The 18,030-nt window shown below is 37.6% G+C and overlaps 3 protein-coding genes across 3 annotated transcripts; 2 read left to right on the top strand and 1 right to left on the bottom strand.

Annotated features, from left to right (window-relative positions):
- The first annotated feature begins 392 nt into the window (after positions 1-392).
- LOC143446782 (organic cation transporter protein-like) lies at positions 393-4,602 on the top strand. Its single transcript, XM_076946580.1, has 11 exons — positions 393-1,507; positions 1,608-1,702; positions 1,783-1,886; positions 2,096-2,250; positions 2,453-2,624; positions 2,690-2,834; positions 2,985-3,085; positions 3,163-3,377; positions 3,534-3,716; positions 3,832-3,970; positions 4,031-4,602. The coding sequence occupies exons 1-11, from the start codon at positions 1,159-1,161 to the stop codon at positions 4,161-4,163; spliced, it is 1,791 nt and encodes a 596-aa protein (XP_076802695.1). The 5' UTR covers positions 393-1,158; the 3' UTR covers positions 4,164-4,602.
- A 1,077-nt stretch (positions 4,603-5,679) lies between these two features.
- On the bottom strand, positions 5,680-8,618 carry LOC143447343 (linear primary-alkylsulfatase-like). The gene is made up of 5 exons (XM_076947396.1): positions 8,287-8,618; positions 8,086-8,211; positions 7,688-7,789; positions 7,337-7,489; positions 5,680-7,136 (listed from the first exon to the last, which is right to left on the bottom strand). Exons 1-5 carry the CDS (start codon positions 8,612-8,614, stop codon positions 5,974-5,976), a joined length of 1,872 nt encoding a protein of 623 aa, XP_076803511.1. The 5' UTR covers positions 8,615-8,618; the 3' UTR covers positions 5,680-5,973.
- A 2,879-nt stretch (positions 8,619-11,497) lies between these two features.
- LOC143446973 (linear primary-alkylsulfatase-like) lies at positions 11,498-14,531 on the top strand. Its single transcript, XM_076946859.1, has 5 exons — positions 11,498-12,274; positions 12,350-12,475; positions 12,714-12,815; positions 12,889-13,068; positions 13,153-14,531. Exons 1-5 carry the CDS (start codon positions 12,031-12,033, stop codon positions 14,334-14,336), a joined length of 1,836 nt encoding a protein of 611 aa, XP_076802974.1. The 5' UTR covers positions 11,498-12,030; the 3' UTR covers positions 14,337-14,531.
- Positions 14,532-18,030: the final 3,499 nt, after the last annotated feature.

An 18,030-nucleotide genomic window follows, 5' to 3' on the forward strand; every position in this document is an offset into this window, starting at 1 on the left:
CCGCCATCTTTGCATGAGAACCCGGGCCGAGCTCGAACATATGAGGTCATCGCAAAACAATCATTTCTGCAGTCCATTATAACAGTTAATTGAATTGAGTTATTATGATGGAACAACGGCAAACCCTCACATGTATTAATCTAATTACATTGTTGCGTAATGCAAAGTCAAAAATGCCAATAATGACGTTACAAACAACAACACCCTACGATCTAACAATTGCAATATTTTTGATAAGAGTAGGCTTACTTATACTGGAAGTCAGCAGGGTGCGTGGATAGGTGGGTGGTCACATATATGTGTTCCGCGGTCCGTACATTGCACGACTCTGCATTAGCAGTTACAGTATTTTTGCTTGTTAGTTATCGATGAGTTGGACAGATTTATACGTCAAGCGTTATTGCTAGTTGTCAGGCTGGTGCAGAGATCTAACTGCCACGTAGGCCTAAGCATAAAATTACTTACTGCAAATGGATCGCTGGTTGATAACCGGAAAAGTAAAAAGAACTAATGATAAGTCTGGTGGGTGGTGGGTTGGTGGGTTCATAAAGCGGGAAGCGAGATTTCGTTAATCCAGTGCGTATAGATGACAGTACACAATACTTAAACGACAGGCTAGTTTGTTTTTTTTAATTAGCAACATTTGTTGAAATACATTTCTCTGTTTTATTGCACAAAATTATGATAAAACGATCAACCATACGTAACTGAGCTTGTAATGCAACAGCTGAAATCAGAAATTAACAAAAATGTAAAAAGGGTGTATAAAAACGACGCTTGGCTTGATTTCATTGGACTTGAATTACACTGTGCTAATAGCCTTTATCACCTTGTCTTCGTGCTTAATGCTCAGGAGTAAACGTCGGTTTCGTCAGACGGAAAATACTTTAAACTGGTGACGTTCGTGCAAAGTTTTCGGGCTTGTCTGTGGTACATGTTGCACTTTTCCACCTATAAACTATTCTTTTTTTGTGAAATACATTTTCGTACGTTTGCTGCGTAGGAATCTCGAGCATTTAGGATAACCTATACAAAACTAGTCCTATAAGGCATACCCCCTTATAGTATAAGCTATGTCTTTGAATAGTTTTTGTTAACACTTTGCTTGCAGAACCGTAGCTCTGAATAAAGCTATACCTTGAGCAATACCTTTTGACAATGACGTTAGAATTGGCATCTGACAAAATACAGAACCATGTACAAAAAATGGGTAGTTTTCAAATAAGGGCCTTGGCTGTTTTAATGGCAATGTCTTTCCTTAATACGCCCGTTGTGGTGCTATGCAGTGTTTTTGTCCTTTACACACCATCTCATCGTTGTTACGTTCCCAGCATAGACGATCAGAACCTTTCTACTTCCGCTCTAGGTGGTAAGCAGTCATCATCTTCAATAAACAGCAATGACTTTGCATCAGCGTCAAACAGTTCTATCTTGTATCAGCACATTCCTACTGAGCCCGGACCAGATGGTAACTTACGCTGGAGTCAATGCCATATTTATGTGAAAGGTTAGCAAAGATGTAACCGTTTCCAAGCGTAGGCTACACTTTAAATTTACTGAGGATTAAACCCTGGTGTTACCCGCTTGCAAACTGCTCTATGTCTTAGGCGATAATTCGTCGGTCTCAAACAGAAGCCAAACAACTTGCGTTGAAGGCTGGGTGTTTGATGTTGATAACCACGTTTTTTCCGCCGCGATGGAGGTTCTTTATGCACGAGTATTATATAACATTCATAAATTTTCTGAAAGAGCACATGCATATCTAACAGCTATTCGATTTAGTTCAATCTGGTTTGCGATCAAGCGTATATGGCTCCCCTAGCTCCATCGTTATCAATGTTTGGTTACATGGTCGGGGCTATGGCTGGAGGATATGTGTCAGACAGGTAAGCGTGCACAAGATCCAAGGAAGTTGTCATTCTGTTAAACTGTAAACATGTAGTATTGTAGTCTAGACACATATATTAAATGTGACATGAATAGTTATTTTCCCATCGCGTGGAAATATAACTATACTGTGGAAAAGTTTCATGGATTGACATTTACAATGTGAACCTTCTAATAGTCAGTCTCAATTTGTGATAAATGCACATAGATTTGGAAGACAATTTACTCAACTGTCGACGTGCCTTGCAGTAACTCTTCTAACAATAATTCTTGCTTTTTTGCCCGTCTGGTACGCAGCTTATTTTTTGTGGTTTGCCATGGGATGCGTGGTAACATCTCGAGAGATTTCCATGATGTCACTAGGTGAGTTTCACGCAAATCTTGTTACTGTTAATTTATCAACGCGGCTGCATGATATATATTTCTCCTGATATATATTTCTCACAGTTACTATGTCAGTGTCTCGTAAATATTCAGTTTTTCAAAATTTCGGTTTATTTTAATTGATGTAAACTTTCCCTAATGTACTACCAAACAATATTTTGTATTTTTTGTTTCACTGTAGTAAACGAAACAACTCCTTCCAGATATCGCCATCTCGTGGGAACAATGATAATGTTATCAGCTGCTTTGGGGTACATGGCGGTACCCGGATTTTCCTACATTTTTTCCAACTGGAGACACGTTTTAGCCGTTTATGGTGGACTGGAGGTCGTTGTTCTTCTCATGACATTTTTGTAAGTCTCTTTTGCATATCTATCACCTCAAACTTGTTCAACTGACTTTGTCTTTTGTTGTACAGCTTTGTACATGAGTCTTTAAGCTGGCTTATGCAAAAGAATGAGGCGAAAAAAGCAAAGAAATTGCTACTGGTTATGTCCAAAGTAAACAACTTTGCAATTGAAAACACCGAAATACTTTTGAAAAAAAGTGATATGGAAGAGCAGGTAAGGCTACAAGTTTAAAAGGTCTTTTCGTTCTACTTTAAAACTATTTATAGCCTATATAACATAGGTGATATGGATTTAGTAAAGACCATAATTCACATAGTTTACTTTACATTTTGCAAACGCTAAAACAAGTGTTGTCCTGCGCAGAACGCGTGTGAAAACAAAAAGACCGAGGAAAACTTATCCTATTCTGATCTGCTAACGATTTCATTTCTACGAAAAAGATGGGCGATCTTTGCTATTGGCTGGTACGCCAAATCACAAAAAAAAACAAATTCATTTACCTTGTTACTCACATATTGTTGTAAAAATTTAAAACTTATAGGTTTGCAGTTACTTTGGCTTACTATGGTCTGTCGCTGAACACAAACAACATCGGTGGTAACCGATATCTTGCTAACTTTATTGGAGCCGCCACTGAATTGCCTGGTACCTTAGTTTGCTTTTTGACAATGAAAAAGTTTGGTGGAAGACGATCGTTTATGTTTACGACAGGTTTTAGCAGTGTTTGTCTTCTTATCACTCCATTACTTGAATTTGGTGAGGTTCTAGAAGCACCATATGCCTTACCGTATTCTTCATTTTGAGTTAAAATAGCCTTTATGTTGTGACTTGGAAGCGATGTAAGCTATGATTTTTACTACCGTTTGTTTAGCTTTTAGTATCTGGGAAATAAGCACAACTGTCTTCTTCCAGGTGGAAAATGGTTTACAATCACTAGCACCATGTTGGGGAAGCTTCTTATTAGTGGGTCATTGGCAAACCTTTACATCTTCACCGGGGAGTTATTTCCTACTCTTCTACGAACACAAGCGCTTGGCGGCTGTACATTTCTGGCAAGAATAGCAGGCATTCTTGCACCGTTTATGGTTTTCATTGGTAAATCTTACTACCAAGTTTGCAACACTTCTATCAGTGTTTTTAAGTGTACACTACCGCTTAGAAAACAACGCGCAGAAATTGCTAGCCTCGAAAGTTTGAAACTTGCATGCAGGTGAAGAATTGAACCCACACATCCCATACATAGTTCCCGGCCTGGTGGGATTAGTCGCAACGGCGGCCATGTTCTTTCTTCCAGAAACAAAGTTTCAGCCACTTCCAGACACAATAGAAGACGCTCAAAATCAAGAAAGGTGTGATGTTTTATCATAGATTGCAATCGTGTTGCTTTATGATTATTTCCTTTTATTTAGAAATTCCATTCGTCTATCATGTGCAAAGAAAACTGTAAATAATAGAAGCAACGAAAATGAAGATGTTTTAAAGCCTGTTTTAGAGATTCCAAACGTGGAGACACAGAGCGAAAAGGAAACTTGCTTTGAATAGTTTGAAAAAGTATAAGCCTATATTTGAAAATTTTTGTTGGGACATCATATACGCCGCTGTTTATGTTTCTTTCCTTGAGTGAAAGTAGGCTGACACATACAAAATATTTGGTGCATTGAAATACAGATGCTCTTTAAAATTGTCCATGAACGTATAACGCTGTTTACCACGTGCACGTTTCCCTGATATTTTATCACAAATTGTTGTTTGTTCAAGTTTTTCTTTACTCATTATACGTTTAAAGAATTGTAAATGTTTATTCAAAATCGATGTGAGAGTTGACCTTTTTGATTTAAAGTTCTGTAATTTAAATTAAATGACTTTAAAGTAACTTATTTTAACTTTATTCGGCGCGTATTTAATTCTGTCGTGGCATATGAAAAAATTCGATGGCAGTTGTGTCACCAGTGATGTGCACCAGCAAATGGACAATAATGGGACCATATCGACTTTACTGAATCAGTCTTACTACATAGTTCATGAACTAGTATAACTAATGGACTGAACTATTGAACTAAAGTTACAAGTGAAGAAAACTTGAACTAGTCTGCAGTCAATTCACCTATAATATGCACGAAAGGTCAAACTGCCAAAGTGTTTCCCTGTAGCCAAACCAATAACGTGCATTGGCCAACTTCCAAAAGACTAAAGCTTTTACAAAATAGCTCAACCACTCAAAATAATCTCAAGTAAAGATCTAATCGTAAAATTTATGCTATGCTATATATGTAGTGCGCTGAATATCGTCCGATATAGGTAGGCTATAGGAAATAAATAAACACTCGAAGACTACGAAAAGCAATGAAGTCTTTCCTGAGCAATGTGTATGATGCTTGATAGGTGAAGAACAAAATTAAAACAATACTATCATGTAGAAAATGTGAGCCATATCAGTAGCCTACATGCGCTTTAGGGAAACAATACGCTTGGAGCTTATTAATTATTCCAGACTAATAATCATATTATTTGAGGCACGTTTGTTTTTATAAAAAAACAAATAATAAATAAAAAAATAAAAAGTAATAGTGTAAAAATAACTGCAAGGAATGAGCTTCCACCATCAATGTAGAAAGATACTCCTGGACCACAGCTGTCAATCGTACTTCCCATAGTAAGTGTGCTGTTGTCAGTCAAGCCATAGTAAACAACGAGCTTATAACTACTATCGTGTATTAGTAGAATGATCTTATATATAGGCTTATTCCTTGCATTCTATAACCTCAAATTAGGCGTAGTCTTGTAAGTACATGTTTACCTGTAAGTAACTGAGCTCTGAAGTTCATGGCATACGACTTGAAACATGTATAGCCATTTAAGAATGCGTTCAGTTGAGTGTCGAATTCATCAGCCAGCATAACAGTGAAATTCCCAAATTAGCCACCACCAAGCAATCCAATGACAACGCTTATGACAGTGAGTGGCCCTTAACTTTTTGAAAAATTTAACAAACTAAGTAAAATTCCCATACTTGTAAAACTTGCCGCCTGTTAAAATTGGGAAGTCATAAATATCACACTGGTCAACAAAAAATTTATTGCAAATCTACCAAAACTTGTTCATAGGTAATCTAACTCTTACGCATCTGTCAAGTGATTTTTGTTCGTTTTCACCCGCGCAAAGAATGAGTTATTATGCAGTAAATAATGAGCTTTAAGTTCCAATTGAAAAATTGTGATTAACATATATTCTCAGATAACCGGTATATATTGTATTTGTATGCAAAGCAATTACATCAACCATTCATTTAACAAACATTTAGCATTCATAGAAAACATATGTGAAATTTGGTGTTTAGTGCATGCAGCATGGATTATTCTTTGGCTAATAAATCCATAAAGCGCTTAAAAGTAATCATACTGCCTTCGACAGCAATGTCACCAGTAGCATACGCACCCACAGCGCTTCTCTTGTTTGTTAGAATTTCCTTCCAAATGGTTGATGTAGTGACCAGCTTGGCGTCAAGGCCACTCGGCATAGCGTTTGGGTTGTACTCATACTCAAGAACGCAGTGTCTCATCGTGTAAAGGTGATTTTGCTTAACATCGGTAAAATTGAAAAGGATTTTAATCACCAGTTTGTCATCGCACTCCTCAGCTTTAAATCGTATAGGAAACGCCGCCATGATGTCTTCAATCTTCAGTAGCATCAAAAGACTCTTTCTCAAGTCAGGGTCCATTTTTATGACTAAGTCTTCCAGTTCCCGGGCGCAAGTCAAGTAATAATTCTTCGCGTTTGTGTTCACCGATATAGTGCCCAGTGCTTTAAGCGCAGCGACCTTAACCTCTTTTGCTTCGCTGAATATTGACGAAGAAGGGTTCGCGTTTGAAACGTAGGAGGAGAGTTCTAACGCCCATTGGAGTTCTTCTGGAAGCGGGTATCCTGTCTTTTTGAACTCCTCTAAAGAAAGTTCTAGGCTTTTTCTGGCTTCCTGGAGAATTTTCTCGGCGTCCAAAAGTTTAATAAGCCTTTTCCCGCGTTTTTGGTTAGACAGCGGATTTAGGTTAACTGGATCACCGTTAAACCAACCCAAATAAGAAGTATAAATCCCACGTACGGTCCAAGCCACAGTTCCGTAATACTCTTTCAGAAAGGGATGACGGGCCAAGCTAGCAGGTAGTTGCACTTTTTCTACTATCTCTTCTACAGACAGACCTTGGTTGATGTACCGTAAAGTTTGATCCTGAACAAACTGGATTGCGTCACGATAATGGGTTAGAGTATCGTCAACTTCTTCATTGCCGGACACCGGACGTGTATGAGATGGAATCATGTGTTCAGCTCCCAGGCTACGGACCCTGTCTAAGCTACGCAACCAGATCTCGCTTTTGCGAGGGGGAATCCCCCGAAGCGTGTACATGTTGGGAAACATTTCGTAGATATTGTCTGCTGGCAAGACGACTTTCCATTCGGGAAGCCACACTGTGGTGTGGTCGTGGGTTTCACCAGGCGTGTGGATCAATTGAATGGTCATTCCTAAATCACATAAAAAACTTTGTATTGGTTAATCCGCCATAACAAAACTGTATGAAAGTTATTAAAGTATAGTTTACGTTTTTATAAATTGCCACGAGCTTAGGCTTATCCTTTGAAATCTGGGCAAACTGTATAAATTATAAAACGTTTCAGAGAAAATAACTAGCAATACAAATCCGGTAATGCTTGATTGGCTTTACCGGCTATTTCATATGTGGCTTCTTTGTCATAAGTGTGCGTAGCTTCGACTTGTGGATAGCTTGAATCGAAAGAAAAAGTCATCTTTGGCTTCGGTTCAATGTGAATGCCGAACTGCCTGCTTGCTCGTTTAAACGCGTTTCCAGATGTTACTCCTAAATTAAGAAAGTTATGCTCGGCATTCACGAAAATGCAAATGTTACACGAGATGCTATACACAAAAACTCCGTTACAAAGAGAGTGTAAGAAAAGTGTTTCTTGTGAAAACCTTCACACAGTGTCCGATATATAGATAGGCTATAGAAGACAGTTACCAAATTGTTTATCAATAGGTTATTTATCACAGTGTTTACTGTTTAATTTTGTTTCCTCGGCTGAGCTTGAATGCATAAAGACTGGAATTTTATCTGCCGAATCAATTCCCTTTAAAATTGCTGAGGCACCGGTGATATGATCTGGATAATGATTAATAGTTGTTAATAAGTAACCATTTTTTAGCTAATATATTTGTTAAACCAAACTGCTTGATGGTGGACATTTGCTAAGAATTTGAATTACCGCGGGTTACAAACACCCTCACATAACTGCAATGTAACACGCACTGTACGTGTATAACTGTAAACCAATAGGACGAATAATGACTACAGTATAGCCTTTGTATGGCATGAGCGAAAGAACGAAACCCTCCGAACCGAAATATCTTTCTATCCCCCTGTGGCGTTAGTACTAGTAGTTATTACTTGTTAATTACCTGCATGAGAATGGGTTATAATTATTCCTTTTAATGGTTTCTTGGTCATTTTTCGAAATTCTTTGTATAAATTCACGGCGACACTTGAGCTCTCTGTGCAGTCAACCATGACAAAACCATCTATTCCTGTAAAGTGTAAATATGCCACGACGGTAACATTGTGATTATAATTTTCTTTTAAAGTAGAAAGCGTTAATTTACCTTCGAGCAGAATAACGTTGGCCAATGCGTAACCAATAGCTACATGAACGCCATCGCGCACTTTTACAATCCGTTTGCTGCCATAAACATCGTTGAAGAAATTTTCTCTTTCTTCCATGAAGCTGGCTGAATTTACGTTGTATGCATCTTCGTTCCTGGTTTGGTACGATTTTCGACTACCACTAAATATTTGTAGTAGGCTAATAGTTACAGCAGCTAGAACCACCATCATGCAAATTGCTGACGATCCAGCCATCGTTTTGCATTTGCTCAAACTAAAACTTGGTAGGCTATAATAACTTATAGTGTTGCGTATACCTTGAAACATAAAGGCGTTTGTAGTACGACAGTCACAGTCTGATAACATTAATGGAAGGTTCATCTTATAGGTCAAAGCATTTTGCAACTTTTCAACGAAAAGTGATTCAATACTATTTCATCAACAAACGTAATAGCGTCCAAATTTATTACCGCAGTAAAGATATTTTCTACTTATATGACACGTGTTTGTAACAATCGCTTGGAAAGTTACATATCTGCAATGTTGCTAAGTAACCAGGATACCTCTTTCAAGCCTTAACGCTGTTTTTGTCCTGTATCTGAAGCTTCTTTTTAGTACTGACATAAAGCTAACAAAGACTGACATAGGCGTAACGTCGTGAGCTCAGCCAACATTATTACATAGTCTACGGACACATTCTTGCTACAGTGATCATTTATTAACTTGTTTACCAGAAATGAGGTTTGCACGGAAAAAATTATTGTAAATTGTGTGGTCCCATTCACTCGCCTATGTTTGTCTATATGTATTTCTAAGCGCTAATGTTTTTATTACTTGCATACGTTTTTACATATAGCCTACATTGTTTTCCTCCAATGAGTGGTGTAGGTTTTGTATGTTATAATTCCTCTTTTGACTGGTTTGAGTTGCATATACAGTATAGGCTTCTTTGTTTAATTGGAAAGGAGGATGGCGCTATACGGGGCACCTTGGAGGACAGCTGCACTCCAAACATTGCCTGACCCTTTGAGCAGCTTAACCTTGTAATCTATTGGCATTAATGCAATTTTTAGATCTACAAGTCACATTTTGAAACAAAAATTGTTACATTTTGGAATGTGCAGTTTATTAAAACCGAAGCTTTTGATCATAGTTGAGAATGTTTTTATCCAAAGATTTTGTTATTTCAAATTATTTTGATCGACTCGATTCAGTTCTAGTTGATCAACTTTCAACATTAGGGTAAGATGATTTTGATTTTTTTCGTTCAAATGCATTAAAGTGTAATTTAAAATGTAGTTTATTTGTTTACGAACGTTCAACAGGGCAAAAAACGAAGCAAAAATTAAAAACTTCTAGACGTGTCTTGGTGACAGAAACAGTATAGGCAAATTTTGCTTTCTGTATGATTTGGTTTCGAATATCAATTGACTAGACTTGACTCGAATCTTAAATGACTTGAGTCACTTCTTCCAAAATAGCCCATATACTTGCAACTTGAACTTAATAGCTTGGTTACGACTCTGCAATATAGGTAGGCTACATCAAAGGTTACAGTACACAGCATGGGCATGTGTGCAAATTAATTTGCAAAATTTCGTAGATACTGGCGTTGTTTTGTATCCGGCATAGCGACAATATGGTAGCCGCATTTCTTTGAGCATTGAATAGAGAAATGAACGCGCAGTAGATGTTGTGAAAAGGCATTTTGGAAGGAATTTCGCAAAAAATTGAAGTATGAATGTTGCAAAAGACAGAACTTTTGCTTCAATTTATCAAACTATACTAAGAAACGGAAAATTGGCCAAAGGTAACCTATTGTATACCATTTTTATGACAATTTTTAACTTCACTTTATATGCAACCGGAACATTTAACTTGGCATTTGTTACGTTAATTCCTACCTAAAAACAATACCAATCATGCTCTCTATGGTCTGTAGCCCAAAGACGGTTTTCTCATTCCTGGAGAATGAATATTTTTGTAAAACTCTTCGTTTTTGTTGTTTGCAGCCTGACTTGACGTTTAGGCGACACTGGAGTGTTCAAAACCGAATTGAAGTTAATTGCATTAATCGTCTAAAAAACACAAATTATTCGAATGAATTGAAAACAAACTTATAACAATCTTTTGAGCATTCGAATAATGCATGGAACTATGGGGTATTGTTTCATATATTCCTGACAATAAGTTCACAAAGACCGAATAAAAATTTGAATAGCACGTTTACTCATCTGTGTCTTTCATTATTATTTGGTACTTGGACCATAACCCAACGAAACAACTTGTCACATGAACGTGATTGCGCACCACGATCTAGGGTAGAGATTTGGGAAGGCTTCATAAATATTATCAGCTGGAAGGACAACTTTCCATTCCGGAATCCACACAGTTATTTGATCGTCACCAGGAGTGTGGAACAGAGTGAATTTGATTCCTTTATAAATTTTAAACGTATGATAACAGAATATGGTAAAAAGTGAACTCCAAAAGAAATCGTTGAAGATGAATAGCTGAAGATTGTGACGACAGTCATTTTTGAGTTTCCGGATGTAAATCAAATTCACAGTTACACGTTGAGGTACTGTGTTTTGGATTACGTGTCAAACAAAGAACTTATTTCCAATGTTTTTGATGCAAAATTGAAAATGGTATCGCTTGTTTTCATGGATATTATAACCAGAGTCAGAAGTGCTATAGGTGCATACGCCACCGGGGATAGGCCAAAAACCTCAGTAGGAAGCATGATGTCGTTTAAACGATTCATGGATTTAATAAAAGCAAACACTTGACCCTATAAAAGCTCCATAGAATTTTTTTAAATAAAGTTATAGCCGTTTATTGGGCTATAATTGCTCGATTACATTAGCGCAATCACAAACGAGTGTTATATATTTGAGTGTATATACACTTGGTATGTTTTTAGCTGGGTTATGGGTCTACCATGTAATAGAATAAATAAGTTGGTGGAATAAATTTTAATTTAAAAGATTTTTTGATTTTTATTCGTTAATTGTTAAATGTTGTCACGAATAGATGAAATAATATGCCATGCTTTCATGCACAAAACTTATTCATCAAACTCATGTCGAACTGTTTTCTAAAAATTCAACTGCTGTGTGCCCTTTCACCTAATCCAGCAGCTGCCTTCGGCATGTTTGTTACGCGCCACATTTAAACGTGTTACCGCGATGAATTGAACAATCTCGTGTTTGCGTTTTCCTGTTGTAGGCTCATATGTCTACACAAGTGAATGAACTGGCGTGAGGTAACGCAGACTATTGTGTCTACAGCCTATTGTAGTCACCATAAAAATATCAGTGGGGCAGCAACTTGTGAAAGTAGCCGTAGCAAATAGCCATATAAGTATTTATTATTATCAGAGTAATGACAGCGAGCTGTAGCTTTCAGTATATAATCTACTAGATTGCCATAAACTGAGTTTGCGTTTTGCGGCCAGATGTTATGGTTCATTAAGCAAGGAACTTTTCAAGCAAAAACTAAATTGCACTGGCTGAGAAAAAGTCGAAGCACACCAAGCTAGCTGCCCTGTGTTTGCTTGCTGTAAAGTAAATAATTGACAACAACGTTGTTTACTACTTGTACATAAGACCCAGGGAATCTGCAACTTTACCAATTAGACTGTTGATAGCTACATTTCCGAATAGGACAGTGCTAGTGGTTTGCACGTCGAAGACAGTTTGAATAAATTTTACTCTTTTCAAAAACGAACGTTCTACAAAATGGCAAACGACTGGATAAAAATAGGAACCTTGATTTTGGTTGCTGCTGTTGCGTACAGATTTTTTATCATTCCATCTGTGCCAGCACGGAAATCAAAGTTAACTGCTAGTCAGTCAGCAACAGAAGCCAGTGAGTTACTGAAGCGTCACCATGAGATTTACTCTGAACGAAGAGTGGTTAAAGTACGCGATGGAGTGTATGTTGCCATTGGGTACGCCATAGCGAACATGATCATGCTGGAAGGTCAGTGGCATAATGTAGCCTACTAGTACTGACGTAAAATTTTTCTAAATAGTAATCAAACCGGCCTATCTGCAGGCACTGATGGCATCATCATAGTTGATACGACCGAAAGCCCAGATAGTTCCCTTGAGGCGTACGAAGATTTTCGAAAAGTAACAACTAAACCATTAAAGGGAATCATCATCACCCATTTTCACAGCGGTGCGTCGCAATGGTTTTTTTTTTTTATATAAGATGTTTTGGTGTATTTGTTATTCAGCTGCTTTCAGTTTTGTCTTCAGCTGCTACATGTGCTTGGACATCCTGCTTTTTCTTGGTGGTAGGCTACTTGTGTTAGACGTTTTTCTGGGAGAACCTGAAGATATATGCTATTCCATTTTAACAAAACCTTTAACCTATAAAACATGTACGAAAGTTTATTTGTTTTTTTTGTATGCAGATCACATATACGGCGCTACTGCTCTCATGAAGGTGGCCGGAAGCTCGTCACAAGTCAATGTGTACATGCATTCCACCACTGAATTTGAAAATAAAAGATTTTGTGAGTTAATTACTGCAAGAAAATGTAGGACAAAAGATTAAAACAAATTTTTAACAACAAATTGTTTTGACAGTGAGAACCGCGGACACTGGCTTTGCAAGAGGAAGCAGGCAGTTCGGGATTTATTTGACTAAAAATGTTGAGCATCTTGACTCCGGCATAGGGCCTTACTTGCGCGCTGGTCCGAATTCAGAGGCTACTTTTCCACAAGCAACACACACGATTGACAAGGAAGCTAGTTACGAATTAGCAGGTAAACTAAAAACTCTCTAAAACGCGATTTTATATGTATAGCTATATTTCAAAACGTTTTCATTCCTTTTTGTTATACGTAAAGGAATCAAATTCACGCTGTTCCACACTCCTGGTGAAACAGACGATCAAATAACTGTGTGGATTCCGGAATGGAAAGTTGTTCTTCCAGCTGATAATATCTATGAAGCCTTCCCAAATCTCTACCCCATTCGCGGAGCGCCACCTCGTTCGTGTGATAAGTGGTTTCGTAGCCTTGATAAAGTACGCAGGTTACGGGCCGAACACATGGTACCTTCCCACACAAGACCGGTGTCGGGAGCCGAAAACATTTATAGTATCATTACCCATTATCGTGACGCCATTCAATTTGTTCACGATCAAACTTTGAGACTGATAAATGAAGGATTGCCGGTCGATGAAATTGTCGAAAGAGTAAATTTGCCACCAAGTTTGGCTTCTCATCCTTATCTGCAAGAATTCTATGGAACGGTTTCTTGGTCGGTTCGAGCCATGTTCAGTGGCGAACTTGGTTGGTTCGATGGAGATCCAGTCAACTTAAACCCTCTTTCCAGTGAAGACCGAGCTAAGAAGCTGGCAGAGTTTGCTAGCTTTAATTTTCCTGCACAGTCGTCTGGGACAGAGAGGTTGTTGATCAAAGCGAGAGATTCACTGGAAAAATCATCAAAAGAACTGAAAAAAAACGGTCGAGTACTCATTGATGAACTCCAATGGGCTTTGGAATTATCTTTCAATTGTTTGCCGTCTTCATCATTTTATAAAGAAGCAAAAGATATCAAAATCGATGTTCTCAATGCTCTTGGGGTTGCGTTTAAAAACGCCAATGCTCGAAATTACTACTTGACTTGTGCTCGAGAACTGGAAGATGGATTAAAATTAAAAATAGAACCCAAAGCTCGGTTTGTAATAATGCGCTCCATGAAAGTTGAAGACATCATGTCCATTTTTCCGAGTCGATTAATAGCTGAAGATTGTGACGACACAACGGTAATAACGGTTATTTTTGAGTTCCCGGATGTAAATCAAATTCACAGTTACACGTTGAGGCACTGTGTTTTGGATCATATTTCGGACAAGGAATTTATCCCTAAAGATTTTCATGCAAAATTAAAGATGACGTCAATTGTTTGGAAAGACATCCTAACCCAAGAAAGAGGTGCTGTAGGTGCATATGCCAGCGGTGATATAGTGCTAGAAGGAAGCATGTTGCAATTTAAGAGGTTTATGAATTTGTTGAAAACGACGTAGCAGGCCTGAAAAACAAAAATCATCAGTTGCAAATTGTTTATTATTATATGTATATAATAAGAACTAATTAATAATGTATGTTATATCGAGTCGATTTGAGATTTATTATTAGTGATATTCGTATTCCGTTTGTATATACTACATACCATTTGTGTCCTGATGCGTTTTTGAAAACAACATTGATTGCACATCGTAGTTGCAGCCGTGCATTTTTTCTGATGGTCAACTGACTTTACGCTAATGACAGAGGTGGGCAGTCGGTAACGGTACCGGTACTTGGCAAAAAATGTACCAACGGTTCCGGTATTCGGTACTATTTTAAAAAAGTAGTTCGGTACCGGTAATTTTTGTGTACAGTAAAAGATGCTGCTGTAAATGCAATGTTTGTCGCTATTATGCCCCCGATAAAGGTTATTCCAGGTCAAAACATATGTGACGTTAATCGCTTGCAATTTTACTTAACATTACTAGATTAAAAATGATCAACAGATGCTAAAATTGGCAATAAGGGTTAGTTAAAATGTTTTTTGAAAACATAGGCTACTTGTTAAAATTTTGAAATGATTGCGTGAAAAGTACCGCGACAGACTGAAATTTTTTTGAAACGAGTAATTCGGTACTTGTGAAAAATGTACCAATGGTATCGGTACTGAAAAAGTACTGCGGTACAGTAATTCGGTACTATAGTACCGCGGTATTGCCCACCTATGGCTAATGGTCAGCCAAGGTTGCGATGATGCTACCAAAAAAGCACAATCGAAAAACTTTCTTTTGTGTAAAAGAATGTCAGCAGATCCACTTTGTTCATGACAATTGAACAAGAATCAAATTAATCAATCTCATTTAGTTATGATGTAAACGCCTATCTTTAATCACGGACTGCTTGACCTATTCAAGCTAAATAGCTTAGCCATTTTCAAAAACAAATATAAGCCACAGTTATATTGGAACAGATACGATAGTCGTTTTATGCACGTCACTGCTGCATGTTATGGAATATCTGTTTGACCATTACGTTGCCTTCTCTTGAATACGATGACATTACCTCTAATTGTTATTGTTACTTTGTCCCATTCTTTCGTTACTGTAATGTTACAGCTTCCAGTCGCAGTAGGAAGAATTTTCATCGGATTATCGATCCGGACGCACAAAAGACCCGGTCACCCGGCATGCATTTAGAGATAGACTTGCAGCCTGATCACGAACAAGATCGGAAAACGCGCGACGGTGATCAAAACTCAAAACAAATAGGCCTACTGTTATTTTATCAGCTTTTTAAAGAAAATGTGCATGCTAGAAGCAAGCTCAATTTCACTTATTTGAACTGTTTACTTTGTTTTATGAAAATGATGTTAGGGCTGATTACAGGGAACAAGAATCAGTTCTTTGTTACGACTGCAGTTAGCAGTTCAGTTATTTACGTTAAGCCTGCGACATCATAGCGTTTTATTTAAGCCGTTAACCTGTTGGCTGCTAGTTTAGTATTAAATTTATTCTTTAGATAAGCAGACTACAAGCAAATTGGAAAAATGATCTGGTCAAGACTTGCTCTGTTGACTCAGAGTCTTGCCTTCTTGCAACAATTTTCCACAATGGCGGAAGAAGAAAGCGCTTTGTAGCTAGTATAGGCTATTTGCTTTTAGTAGAAATAGCATGTCGACCTAATGTGTTATGCGTTACAGCCACTAGTATGGTGATTAAACGTAGCTTAATTTCAGATTGGCTAAAAGACGCTCTGCTAAGAATGCAGCATGATAATAATTTAGTTGTAGGTATTTTTTAAAAAACATGCAGCGTTGATTTTAATGAATGAACAAGAGTCATACAAGAATAGGCCTAATACAAAGGAATATGAATAATACAAAAAAGTAAAAACAAGTCGTCAATTATAAAACGCGGGTACTCGCAAATAGGCCTAATCCAGTGGGGCAAAAAATTGAAAATACAGGCCCGCGGAAATGGGGACAGTTGGATGAGCTCGGGTGAGACTCTAGCTGGATGGACAGGTGCGAGCAAATCTTCACCTTCGAACCAAGAGGGATTACCTATCAGCACTACCATCTATTGGACAACATTGGCATCTTTTTCCGTACATCATTGTTGATGTACCAGAGAAGTTTCCATCTTGCAACGCTCAGCATTGTCATCACATCTTCTAAAGATTATTATTGGTGTGCATTCTTGCTGTGCAAACTCGGGCTAATCAACAATGCCCTTCCTTAGTGATATGGCCACCAGAAACCGGGCTCTTGCCCGGGATGGGGTTTCTTTTACAATAAGTTTCTTTTTCAATCCACTGATGCACAGTATTTAAGCAATTTTATTCATCAGTTGCTTGAACACACCACCAGCTCGTCTGCTTAATTTTCGATTTTTCAACTTATGTTTTATGGATTTAACTAATTATAGGTTTAGTGGCCGTGCTAGTTGTTACCAACAAATATTAACGTTATTTCTCTTGAGCACATTTTAAGCCTTTTCGGCTTTGTCACTTTTTCCTGTTCATTGGCGCATATTAGTAACAACTGGCTTGATTATTCGCCCCCAATTAAGGCACTTTTGACGAAAAATAAAATGACTGATTGAAGAGCTGCCTAGGTCCATGCGTTTTGCTCCTCACAGTCAATAAAAATAAACGATAGATTTCCCGAAAAAATTTAGGATTTACAACGTTTACTTAGACTTTAGAGGTTTAGCGAAAAAGATGTGTTGAAATTTGTTGTTCAATGAAATTCTTGCAATATTGGAATTAATATTTGTACAGCAGTTTTCCACTACAGTAATTCGTACCAGGCATTTGATCATAACAACTTTAGAAATTTTTTCCATCTTATTATTACACCTAAATAAGCAAAATGAAGCTTGTAAAACCAGGTAGTGATAAATTAAAGTTAGTTTTAAAAATTCTGTACGTAAAAGACTGTTGAGTATCTGTGCTGTGTCTTGAACCCTTTTATCTTGCTGACTTAGATGATGTTTATGGTTGCAATAATCCTGCAGTGTTTCGTCATATATTGAAAAATGTTTGGTGTATTATCGACATTCAACAATGCATCCAGTCTACGTTGGATGGTTGGCCCTGTCCTCTGAGCAGAGTGTTTCTAGTACAGTAATTTGCGTGACATAGTAACTTTTGTTCTGTTTATTTTCGAAAGGAAAGCAATTAGTTTCACTTTTACAAATCAGTAGGTCAGTAAGCTTATTTTATTTATAAATCGTATCATATTGTTTATTTTTTGCCTTTGACTGTGGCCTGTTGGGAGCAAAAAATTGTGCTAAAGCTAACCTTGTTACGTCATGGCGAAACAATAGCATGCTTGCAAGACTGAAAAAATACTTGGAACATCGTAACAGTTACGGTAACGGTCGCTTCTGTACTGCCAGTTAGGCCTACAAATTTGCAACAAGGCTATACTTCCTGGTCGTCTGGCCTATATTTAGAGTTTTAGACTAGAGTTCTCAACGAGACTATGAATGAATACTGGTGCCGTAAATCATGGCAACCGATATGATGTAGATCAGGACTTCCCAAACTATGGGTCGCGAACCCGTTTGGGATGGAAAAAAGTAATTTTGGGGCTGTGAAAAAATAGAATTTTTTTTAAATTGGATTGGTTTTTATTAATTTTTTATTGGCTTTAATGTTTCAATTACATACAGGCTACAGTTACTGTATTTTGGTGGGTTTGTGCAC

This window comes from Clavelina lepadiformis, chromosome 2, assembly GCF_947623445.1.
Source record: "Clavelina lepadiformis chromosome 2, kaClaLepa1.1, whole genome shotgun sequence".
Classification (NCBI taxonomy): Eukaryota; Metazoa; Chordata; class Ascidiacea; order Aplousobranchia; family Clavelinidae; genus Clavelina; species Clavelina lepadiformis.

Excerpts from the sequence above, each read along its gene's own strand:
- LOC143446782 (XM_076946580.1), top strand. The coding sequence starts at position 1,159 with ATGACGTTAGAATTGGCATCTGACAAAATACAGAACCATGTACAAAAA. Across the intron at positions 1,508-1,607 it reads ATGCCATATTTATGTGAAAG|GCGATAATTCGTCGGTCTCA; the intron begins GTTAGCAAAGAT and ends TCTATGTCTTAG. Across the intron at positions 2,251-2,452 it reads GATTTCCATGATGTCACTAG|TAAACGAAACAACTCCTTCC; the intron begins GTGAGTTTCACG and ends GTTTCACTGTAG.
- LOC143446973 (XM_076946859.1), top strand. The coding sequence starts at position 12,031 with ATGGCAAACGACTGGATAAAAATAGGAACCTTGATTTTGGTTGCTGCT. Across the intron at positions 12,476-12,713 it reads CATCACCCATTTTCACAGCG|ATCACATATACGGCGCTACT; the intron begins GTGCGTCGCAAT and ends TTTTGTATGCAG. Across the intron at positions 12,816-12,888 it reads ATTTGAAAATAAAAGATTTT|TGAGAACCGCGGACACTGGC; the intron begins GTGAGTTAATTA and ends TTGTTTTGACAG.
- LOC143447343 (XM_076947396.1), bottom strand. The coding sequence starts at position 8,614 with ATGTTTCAAGGTATACGCAACACTATAAGTTATTATAGCCTACCAAGT. Across the intron at positions 8,212-8,286 it reads CAACGTTATTCTGCTCGAAG|GAATAGATGGTTTTGTCATG; the intron begins GTAAATTAACGC and ends TACACTTTACAG. Across the intron at positions 7,490-7,687 it reads CGAGGAAACAAAATTAAACA|GAGTAACATCTGGAAACGCG; the intron begins GTAAACACTGTG and ends TTCTTAATTTAG.